Source organism: Dermochelys coriacea, chromosome 11 (assembly GCF_009764565.3).
Source record: "Dermochelys coriacea isolate rDerCor1 chromosome 11, rDerCor1.pri.v4, whole genome shotgun sequence".
Taxonomy (NCBI): domain Eukaryota; kingdom Metazoa; phylum Chordata; order Testudines; family Dermochelyidae; genus Dermochelys; species Dermochelys coriacea.
In genome coordinates this window covers 70,751,141-70,762,590 of record NC_050078.2, presented here as the reverse complement: position 1 = coordinate 70,762,590, position 11,450 = coordinate 70,751,141, and the positions used below count along the sequence as shown (strand labels likewise).

At 45.7% G+C, this 11,450-nt stretch overlaps 1 protein-coding gene across 23 annotated transcripts in view; it reads left to right on the top strand.

Annotated features, from left to right (window-relative positions):
* Window positions 1-6,667: 6,667 nt before the first annotated feature.
* Window positions 6,668-11,450, top strand: part of LRRFIP1 (LRR binding FLII interacting protein 1) — a 200,537-nt gene continuing 195,754 nt past the window's right edge. For 4 of the 23 annotated variants that reach the window (XM_038421182.2, XM_038421176.2, XM_043505709.1 and 1 more), the window contains exon 1: window positions 6,760-6,935. In XM_038421182.2, coding sequence (XP_038277110.1) covers window positions 6,846-6,935 — 90 coding nt within the window. In that variant the 5' untranslated portion in view covers window positions 6,760-6,845. Of the gene's footprint in view, window positions 6,936-11,450 lie in introns of all 23 variants that reach the window. The other 19 variants (XM_038421165.2, XM_038421162.2, XM_043505711.1 and 16 more) reach the window with 10 other exon arrangements.

The following is an 11,450-nucleotide window of genomic DNA, read 5'->3' as shown; positions in this document are numbered from 1 at the left end:
GATGGTGTGGCAGGGGGCAGTCAGAGGACAGGGAGAAGGGGGGTTGGAAGAGGTGGCGGGGGCAGTCAGGGGTGGGGTTTCCAGGGGCAGTCAGGGGACAGGGACAAGGGGTAGTTGGATGTGGAAGGGGTCCCATGGACGCAGTCAGGAAGGAGAGGGGGGTTGGATGGGGCAGGAGTCCCGAGGGGGGCGTCAGGGGGCGAGAAGCGGGGAGGGGGGTATAGGAGGCAGTGGCCGGGCCACGCCTGGCTGTTTGGAGAGGCACAGCCTCCTTTAACTGGCCTCAGGCTCCATACAATTTCCAAAACCTGATGTGGCCCTCAGGCCAAAAAGTTTGCCCGCCCCGGTGTAGACGCTCTGCATTCTGCAATGAACATGGAAACAAACATCAGCTTTATTATGCAAAATAAACTCTATGTAACATCTTAGCTGCAGCAATTTAAACAGCTGATTGCTTGTTCTGATTAAGCCAGAGTGAGATTTTACAAGATATGCTTCAAGAGTAGCACCGCAGAAACATTATGTTGTTGCTTGGGTGTAACAGTCTATTTGCACAGGATATTGAAAAGCAAGCTGCAAAATGTTAGCCCATTATACTCCTAAAAATGTACTTTGAAACTGGCATGGGACACTTAGTCTTGGCTGGGTGTCATTGTTCACCATTATTATTATTTTAATACAAAAGAAATCTTGGTTTCATTTTGCTTGTATTAAAAAAGTGTCAAGTATCATAAGAAATGCCACTATTTCTGTATTTAATTTTCATTTAGGGCCCAGTCTATTTTATAGTGTAGCCAAAACTGAATAATATACATCTGACTCATTATTTGATATTTAGTTGGGCAGGTTCTGTATGTAGTGTTTTTAATGAGATGGTTTACATAAAATTTCTTTAACCGCCTGGAATGCAAGTGAAACAGGGGCGTATTAAATTACAGGGTTATGTTGTATCTCCGAGGTACAAAACATGGCCATCCGGGGTGATCCTGAGCCCATAACACTGGCCCACTGGCCATGTGTACTAAGCACCCTCACAGATTTCCAAAAAGGGATAATCCTGGGGAAACCTGGATAGATGGCAACCCCAGTTTGTTACGCTGCTCGGCACATGCAGTTGGTAACTTAAATTCTGGCTGCACTCACCCAATGGCTACGACTGAAAAGGTGCTTTTTAAAAAATAAAAATATCTATACCATATTGCATGCCGATATGACTTTTGTTTTTGTCCGTGGGTGCGCCTCTCTGCCCCCTACCCCGTGTGAGCAGCGAGAGGAGCACAAGTGGGGCCTTGGGGGCGTGGGGGGGAGGGGAGGAAGAGGCTGAGTGGGAGCTGGGCCTCAGGGCGGAGTGCAGGTGGAGCGAAGGATGCGGCCATGGTCCGAGGGCCACAAAAGATTAATCTGGCCCTGCCGGTGCTGAGCATCCCCTAGCTTTTCCCTGGAGTTCGTGCCTATGAGTGTAGCTACACTGGTAGGTGAAATCCCTGTGCAAATAAGGCATTGTCCACAGTCCTTGGCCAAAATTCATCAGACGATCAGTGCAGAATTGAGGATAAGGGCCTACTGGACAAATTTATAGGGGCAATCATGGCATTCAGCAAATACTTCAGGAGGGTGGATTAGAGAGCCTGAGTTGCTGGCAAATCAGATGAGAGCCAGTGGGGGAAGAAGACGTGCATTAGCTGGAGATGCAGACTAGCTGATGGAGGGTGGAGGCTGCAGTTCTGTTACCAAAAAACTGGGCCAAAGTAACACCTCTTCTCTCTATAGGGAGGCCACACACCCTTACTTTGTTCCCAACCCAAAAAGCCTGTTTATTCTGGGTTTTGTGGGGCATCAGAGTAGATTTCACCCTAAGTGCTATTCTCAGAAAGTAGCATGTTTATTTCAATGTGTAGTCATGTCAATAAAATGACTATCGGTACATCAGAGCTGCCTGCATTTCAGTCTCCCCTAGCAAAATGATCAATTAGGTTTCTTTTAAAAACAAACAAGCAAATGTAATTAAGACACAACATTGATCCAATGCTACGGTTGAGAAGCAAACAGAAATGGAAAAGCTATGGTTGCCACAGCAATTGTAATTCAGCCACATGGCAGACATGCCGAAATGTACGTCAGCACCTTACAGGAGACATTTTACACCTAGAAGAATTTGGTAATAAATTCTCAGCCTTGTTATTTGGCAACGAGAGGGTTTATTTTGGATAACTCCACCAAACACTAAATGGAATCTCTGTCCAGACAATAGAGACAGCCAGGCACAAACTAAAAATAACCACTTTGATTTCATGTATATAAAAAGAAACAAAGTAAGATGAAAGAGCTTCTGAAGAAGGGTAACTGCTTGAAATTGCTTAAGAGGCCTCTCTCTCCTTCTCTTTCCATGGCAGTTTGTGTCACGGGGTTCCATTATCCAAATCTCCTTCAGGGAATAGAAATCAATGTGCCCTTTCCACACATAGCCAGGAGCCTGTCTTTTGGGAGGTGCTGAAATATTAATTAAACTGGCACATCACTGGACAGCAGAGGAATGCACAAATGATCCAGATCCCATAATCATTGTACATTCAAAGCTCCCAGATCAATCTCTGGAAGTTATACGTGTACAAGGAATGCAGGGTCTGGCTCCACACAATCTGAATAACACTGTGGGTAGTGTGTCGTGGCACTTTCTGATTTTAGCACATGCCTGAGCTATAATTTTCAACTTCCCTTGTGTTTTAAACATTCTGCGCCTCCTTTCTTAGGGTTGTATTTGTCTCTATCGGAAAGTTTAGACCTTGAAAAAGAAAAACTTCTATTTTAGTTCACAAATAAAATGTTTGTCCCAACCTTGTTACAAAAGCAATGTTTGTTTGTATCAGAAAACCACTAAATAATCCGGCACAATTGGCAGGGAGGTCTTCAGGATTAGAATACTAGAGTCATAGCAACTGATGACTGAAGTTAATTGATATAGCTGTGTTTGAAACGTATTTGTTTATTAGGAGTGAGGTCATACTAGCCTTGTACCTCTGGAAAACTAGTTTCAAATTATAGCATAAAGTGGGTCATAAAAGAAATTAAATTTGCCGTTTTTATCTGAATCCCATGGAGATATATGTACACATTACAAAACCACTGCACAATTTCACACATTTGTGGTCCGTGCTCATGAGAGGCTCAGAACGCAAAGAGAAGGTCAGACTTAAGGTATCCTGGTAGAGCTGTAGTGGGAATTCCAGAGAACACTTGCTCCTTGTCAATGCTAATTAATCCTTCACCTTCATGAGAAGACAACTGGCACAAATGTTTCAAAAATGAATTTTGTATCCAACACTTCAAGTGTAGTCCAGGGAATCTACTAGAATTGATAATGGATGGTTTGACTTCATATGAAAATTCACTTGGTATCTATGAAGAAAGGATTCCACGGGGTTTGCAAAGTGGGGTAAGGTAGAGGGAGAGAGGAGAAAGGGACTAAGAAGACAGAAACAGAGGCAGTGCAGGGATGCTGCCTATAGCACTGTGCCTTGAAAATCAACAGAATTTCTATCTAGGAGGGAGCTAACACAGGTTTGAGCTATATTAACCCTTAAGCGCCCAACGGCAGCACCTGCTGCCAAGAGGGATGGAGGGGCAGTGGAGCAATAAAACATGGAGGCAGAGCACACTCCAACATACACTAGTGTGGGTGTCCCTTTCCCCATAGATTCTTGGGATAGGGAGGCTTCTCCAACCCCTTTTCCTTGAGGGGATGATTTCTAGGAATCTTCACGAGACTTACCCCCTGGCATTTTCCTACCTCTCTTGCCACTTCTATGTGTTTCCTGAGCAGGAAGAGGTGATCTGACTCATAGAGAGGTGATGAGCACCTGCAACTCCCACTGAAATCAATAGGAGTTTCAGACAGACTGTGTCCTATAAGATAGGGCCTGGCAATGTTAACGTTCTCTCTGTATTGTTCAACTCAAAATTTCTCTCTTTTTCATTTGTATTTTATCCTAATAGAAGATCCTAATAGATGGAATATTGCTGGATTAGCAACAACAACAATAAGAATGTTCCTTGCTGGCTGGCTGTTAGATCTGACATTTCAAGGCAGGGTATATTCTTGTATAAGTAAATTAAATAAATAAAATATAATCTCATTTAAAAATTCATAGGAAAGTGTCTCTTACAAGGAAATGTATCATTGCAGGTGGAGAAAAGTTGCCTTCAGAGCCTGAAGGAACAATCTTTTTTCTACTACCACTAACAGGGTATTTGTTTTGGAGGCTGAATAGGAAAGGAGGGATGAAGAGAGTGGTGATCTGGAAGTTGGTTGGAATAAGAGGGGGCACTGGGAAGGTAGAAGGATTAAGTGACTTGACCAAAGCCAGAGAGGGAGTCAGTGTCAGAGCCTGAATCAGGCGGCAGGGCACCAATGATGTGTACATGCCAATCCAGTTGAAGTTGTGCAAAATTCATTCAGATTTAACACACAAAATTATAGGTTGGGTTGGTAGTGTTGTCTATTACTAAGATTGCTCAACATTTCCCATTATGAGACCATTTTCAGTTGCTTATAACTTTACTCAATTGGGCTGAAATTTTCTTTGCTGAATGTCTACCTCAAACAGATGTTTTCTGGAAAATTACAGTCAAAATGGTGCAGCCATTTCCAGGAATGAGGCTAGAGGAAAATATGTTATTTTGCCTATGTTAAAAAATCCTGGTGACCTTTACTTTGAGGAGCTTCAGTGTCTCCATGCTTGGAACAGAGACTTCACATTTGGTAGCGAGGTGGTGGCCTTTGTGTCAGGATATGCCTTCTGCTGTCCACAAGGCCAACTTGTAAGGCTTTGTAAAAGTGCAGCTTGCACATGTTCAGTAGAGACTTTGCAACTAAACTCCCTGAAGATTCCATTGGCAGCGGCTTGGGGCTGGGCAGGACTTTCCCTGCAATTGCAGATCTGCACTGCTGCGGGCCAGACCGGGACCAGACCACACATCAGAACTTAGAACCGGGACCCTGTCTCTCCTCGGCTCCCAATGACTCCCCAGCTAATACCTAGGCAGTATGGAAGAAGAAGCCACTTGATTTGAATGCAAACAAGACTAGAGCTGGGCCTGTGGGCAGGGATAGTAGACTGGAGCAAGGAGCCTGGTGGGGAGACCAGGACTGGATACTGGCAGTGGAGGGGTTAGACACTGGGAGTGAGAGTTGGGGGGCAGGTGACTCTGGGATGGGAGCTATGGGGAAATGTGGGAAAGGAGAGGACTGGGAGCCAGTGGCAGGGGTGGGGGAAGACTAAGATTGGATGAAGAACTTGGGCAGGGGGAACTGCTCTATATGGGAAAGGAGAACTGGGAATCAGCAGGGTGGGGAGAAGGTGTGTGAGGAAGAGAGAGATCTGGAAGGATGAATGAGGTGGGGGAGAGAACTGACTGGGACTGGTTTGGTAGAGACTCAGACTAGGAACTGAGGCAGGGGCCAACTGACGTTGCCCAAGAAGCATGGTGAGGGAGAGTGGTCATGGGAGCCAGTGGGGATGGGGAATATGGGCGAAGGGTGGGAGAGGCGAGGGGTATGACTGGAGCTCTGGAGATTGGAGAGAGAGATTGGATGAGAAGCTGCATGGAGGGAAACTGGGAATGGCTGAGCAAGGAGACTGAGATGGGGAGTCCAAAGAGGTGAGACTTGCTGGACAAGGAGATGGGGATTGGACTGAGGAGTTTGAGGAGTGGAGACTGGATCTGGGTAGGCAAGGATAATGGCACTAGGATGCAGAGATAGTTGGAGGGGACAGGACAGAAGTGGTCAAACAGTTGAAGGGAATGTGCAGAAGAATCTGTGCCCAGTAGACACACTCCCTTCCACAGCCTGGAACGGAACACAAGATTTCTAAATCTCACCATTCCTCTGCTATCAACAAATATCTATGAAACCCACTGGGACAGTCTCCCACCCCCCTCTGATGCTAGTCCACACAGAAGATGACAACCTACTATTGGTATCTGTTACTCTGTTAAATGGCAGAGATCTGTGTGGTGGACCTAAAAGCTCCAACCATGATGATGACTCATGGGGGTGTCAATATGATTCCACCTGATGACATTTTTGGGAGGGGTTGAGTTTTTTTTAAACCCAGGAAATTACACACAACAAATTATGTTAAAACAAAAGTATTTAGGTTGCAAAGTCAAACTCTCAGGAGTTAGAAAAGCCCAAATTAAGGTTGCACTGTCAACCTTAATTTGTCCCCCTTGCCTTATAATACAGTCTTTAATTATGTGATCACATACTATTTTGTCTACAAGACCCCTGCTTGAACAGGAAGAGCCTTCCCTAAAGCCCCTCCCCACTCCATACCCCCTCCTTACCTCTCTGCCCATCTCCCCAAAGAGCCTCCCTACCTCATAGCCCCTCCCCACCCATCTCCCCAGAGCCCTTCTCTACCCCATCCCACCCTGCTAGGATGACCAGATGTCCCCATTTTATAGGGACAGTCCTGATATTTGGGGCTTTTGCTTATATAGGCACCTTTTACCCCCCTGCCCCCGTCCCAATTTTTCACACTTTCTTTCTGCTCCCCCTCCCCCCTCCCAATCCCACCCATCACCCACAGCCCCTCCCCACCTCCCCCCATCCATCTCCCCACAGCCCCTGCCCACTCCCCAACCCCTCCCTAGCGCCCCGCCCATTGCAGCAAAGCCCCGCCCATGCCCCCTCAGCCCCTCCCCTCCCCTCTCCCCTCCTCGTGCTGGGCGGTTGAGCCCCGCCCCCCCCGTGACGCGCTGTGCGTAGCCGCCGGCGGGCGCGGGGCGGCGGCAGCTCGTGCCGGAGCGGGGCGAGCCGCGGCGCTTGGCGGCGGGCGGCAATGGGGACGCAGGGGGCCGGGCGGAAGCGGCTCCCCAACCGGGAGCGGCTGACGGCGGAGGACGATGCGCTCAACCAGATCGCCCGGGAGGTGAGGCGCGGGCCGGGCTCGGGGCTGCCGGTCCCTCCGGCCGCCCTGACACGGAACGGAAATGGGGGGGCGGCGGCGGCGGCGGCCCTGCTCGGCGGTCGCAGGGGACGGGACTAGGGCCGGCCGTGGAGCCCGCGGGCTGGAGGTGGCAGGCGGGACGGGCGGTGAAGGGCGCAGCTGTGTCTTGCCGCGGGAGCTCCAGGCCGTTGAGGTGGCCCAGGGAGGGCCGGGGGTGTGTAGTGAAGGGCGGTCCCCGGGGGACGGCTTGTGCACAGCTGGGGAGGAGCCGCTGCTGCCGCCGCCGCCGCCTCCTGGGCTTGCCTGAAGGCGACCGCAGGGGCCCACGCCGGCTCCTGCCCTCAGCTGCCTTTGCCGCCCCTGCCCCAGCTGCGCGCTGCCGCCGCCCGGGCGGTCTGCTTGTGTCGACACGCGGCCCGCTGGGAGCCTGGTCACGCTGCGGAGCCTGTCTTCCCCAATCGCAAAATCCCCAGCTTTCCATAGCACGCTGCTTCCAGACTTCCGTTTGACTTGCCGCTCGGTGTGAATTATTGTATCCTGCAGTAGGAGGAGCACTGTTACAGTGGAAAGGAAGGGATGCGACCCCCTCCCATGTGATCGGCTTTTGCCTGGGCTTTTCATGCTACTTCCATCTATTGAGTGTCACCCAAGGCTGGTGTAACATGGGGGTGGTCTGGTTTCAGGCCTACACTGTGGCGGGAACCCTGACACGCCTGTCCACTGGAACCATGCTCTCTCTTTTGCTTGCACTGTGAAATTACAAATTTTTACTGGCCTAAAGGAAATGCCTTGATGATATGATTCAGAGGAAAGTGCAGGAAGCTTGGATTTTCACTCGTGGATTTTCTCAGTGAAACGAGCGATGAAGATGAGTACTATACACTTCCAGATTTTGCAAGAAATAGGTCCTGAGTATCTGTGAGACTCAACCATATTTTAAAATTCTTTTTGTCATGTGACTTGTGTGTTCGGGTTTTGTGGGCATAACATTTGGCTAACTTGTATATTAAATAAGTATGTATTTAAATGGATCCATTTAGTCATACTTCGTTACTTATCCCATACCCTTGAAAGTTTAAGCTAGAGTGAGATGCTGGGCTCTTCTGCATAGTTTTTCCTTTTTTCAGTGGCTTTAATTGTTGTTTCTGTAATTAAGATTTTCCTGTTCCACATGATCAAAATTTTAAAACTCTGTATATTGGAACATACATAAAACCAGGTGTTAGTAGTAGTTTAAATCTCCGGACTTGCCTTCTGCCCTGATAAACTCTAATTTATGTGTTACAGAGGAATCTGAATTGAGAGTATTTATCTGATTGAATGCAGTTGGGAACCAATGTAGAGTGGCCCCTTATCAATTAGTGTTATAAGAGGGAGCTTTATAATAAAGGTGGAGTACAGCCTATATGCTGAAATCCCTGCATTGCTACCCTATGCCATGCCATTTTTCTTAAAAGCTTGTATAAACTTGTGTTGTTTCTTTTTTTTCTCAGCTAGGAGACACCCACATGTAATTACAAGGCTTCAGATAAAAAGCAAAGACTATGCCAGAGATTCTGTGGTAAAGAGTAACAAACATGATTTAGCTGGTATTTTTTTTTCTTTCTTAATGATATGCTGTGTATATAAGTAAACATTTTTAGGGCAGTCTCTATTATAGGCACTAATCCAATTGCAGCAAAGGGCAAAATTTTGGGTGAGTGAACCTTGCTAGATGAAAGGAGGTGATTTTCTTTTTCAGGCTTTGTTTCACACTTCTGTGATGAAAAATGTCTTAAAGACATAACATTGTGTGTGATATTAACTTGCACTATAGACAGCTTCATATGGGATTTAAGAGTCAAGAAGTCTGAGGCTTGTAGGTTGGCTTGACTTAAACATTAAGGGCTAGATCCTGCAAGGTCCTGAGTGCCCACAGTTGCCCCGACTTAAATGGAAGCTTAGAGTTCTCAGCACCTTAGAGCAGTGATTCTTAGAGACCTTTCCAGACAACTGTACCCCTTTCAGAATCAGTTTTATCTTGCATACCCCAAGTTTCACCTCACTTAAAGACTGCTTGCTTACAAAATCAGACATAAAAATATAGAAGTGTCACAGTGCACTATTACTGAAAAAATGCTTACTTTTTCATTTTTACTATATAATTATAAAATAAATCATGACCCCTGGGTTGAGAAACACTGATATAGCGTACAGATGCTCCCTGACTTAGGCAATTGTTCTGTTCCGGAACGCCTTGTGTAACTCAAATTTTGCATAAATCAGAAACGTATTCCTGACCATTACACAAAAACTGACCAAACAAAAAAACCTACTATTTTTAGCTTACAGGACTTTTTTCCCTAAGTGCGGATTTGCATAAATCGGGTCTTCCTTAACCCGGGGAGTATCTGTATATAGCAGTATCAACAAGTCATTGTCTGGATGAAATTTTAGTTGGTACTGACTTTGCTAGCGCTTTTCATGTAGCCTGTTGTAAAACTAGGCAACTATCTACATGAGTTGATGTACACCTTGGCCAGACTTCTGCATACCCTCAGGGGTACGCATACCCCTGGTTGAGAACCAGTGCCTTTTAGAGGATGAAGCCCTAAACATCCAATGAACAAATTTTACATGAAGTAAGATAAGATTCTGTTTGGCTGCTAGGATGGAGTACAAGTATATTGTCCACCCTTTCCTTGATTAGAAATAGGGGTGTACAGAGTGAGAGCAGCAAGCAGGAATAAGATTTTGGAGGGCCACAGGTACCCCATACATACAAGTTATGTATTTTGCTCACATCAGTTATTTATTTGTATTGGCCGGAGATATCCTGACTCTTTAGAATCTGAATTTCTTTTCTGTATATAGTGCATTCCACTGGTGGCTTCTTGATAGCATTCCAAGGTGTAAGTGAAGTGCACTTTCATAGAACAACATAATAATATTTTTTACATGCACAGTTGTTGTTTATTAATTCCCTAGCTTTGCAAAATTGTATCCTGAGGGATTAGAGACGCAATAATTCTAGCAAAGTTGTCTGCTTTAGGAAGAGACCTGATATCAAAGTGCAAATTTATAAAATGTAAAACAGAAAAGTGACGTTAACATCCAGGGTCTTGATCCATTTATGATCTTGGAGCACCACTTAAGCCTACGGTATTTTAAAGTGTTTATGTATAGGAGAAACATTACTTTGTGCCAACAGAAAAGGAGTACTTGTGGCACCTTAGAGACTAACAAATTTATTTGAGCATAAGCTTTCGTGAGCTACAACTCACTACATCGGATGCATTCAGTGGAAAATACAGTGGGGAGATCTATATACATAGAGAGTATGAAACAATGGGTGTTATCATACACACTGTAACGAGAGTGATCACTTAAGGTGAGCTATTACCAGCAGGAGAGCAGGATGGAAAAAAAAACGTTTTGTAGTGATAATCAAGGTGGGCCATTTCCAGCAGTTGACAAGAACGTCTGAGGAACAGTAAAAAGAAGGATGCATCCGGTGAAGTGAGCTGTAGCTCACAAAAGCTTATGCTCAATAAATTTGTTAGTCTCTAAGGTGCCACAAGTACTCCTTTTATTTTTGTGAATACAGACTAACACGGCTGCTACTCTGAAACCTGAGGAAGAGTAGGGGGTACCCATAGCGGTGCCGCTGATTTAAAAGCATACATTGTCCTCAAATGTGAAATAGTTATGGGTGAGGACAAAGTCACAAAGAACAGTAGGGGGGGAATAAAAATGGGGAAATAGTTCTACTTTGTGTAATGACTCATCTACTCCCAGTCTGTATTCAAGCCTAAGTTAATTGTATCCAGTTGGCAAATTAATTCCAATTCAGCAGTCTCTCGTTGGAGTCTGTTTTTGAATTTTTTGTTGTTGAAGAATTGCCACTTTTAGGTCTGTAATCAAGTGACCAAAGAGATTGAAGTGTTTTCCGACTGGTTTTTGAATGTTATAATGCTTGACATCTGATTTGTGTCCATTTATTCTTTTACGTAGAAACTGTCCAGTTTGACCAATGTACGTGGCAGAGGGGCATTACTGGCACATGATGGCATATATCACATTGGTAGATGTGCAGGTAAACGAGCCTCTGACAATGTGGCTGATGTGATCAGGCCCTATGATGGTGTTCTCTGAACAGATATGTGGACAGAGTTGGCAACGGGATAAGGAGTTATAGTACCGTTATACAAGGCACTGGTGCGACCTCATCTAGAATACTGTGTGCAGTTCTGGTCTCCGATGTTTAAAAAGGATGAATTCAAACTGGAACAGGTACAGAGAAGGGCTACTAGGATGATCCGAGGAATGGAAAACTTGTCTTATGAAAGGAGACTTAAGGAGCTTGGCTTGTTTAGCCTAACTAAAAGAAGGTTGAGGGGAGATATGATTGTTCTCTATAAATATATCAGAGGGATAAATACCAGAGAGGGAGAGGAATTATTTAAGCTCAGCACCAATGTGGACACAAGAACAAATGGGTATAAACTGGCCACCAGG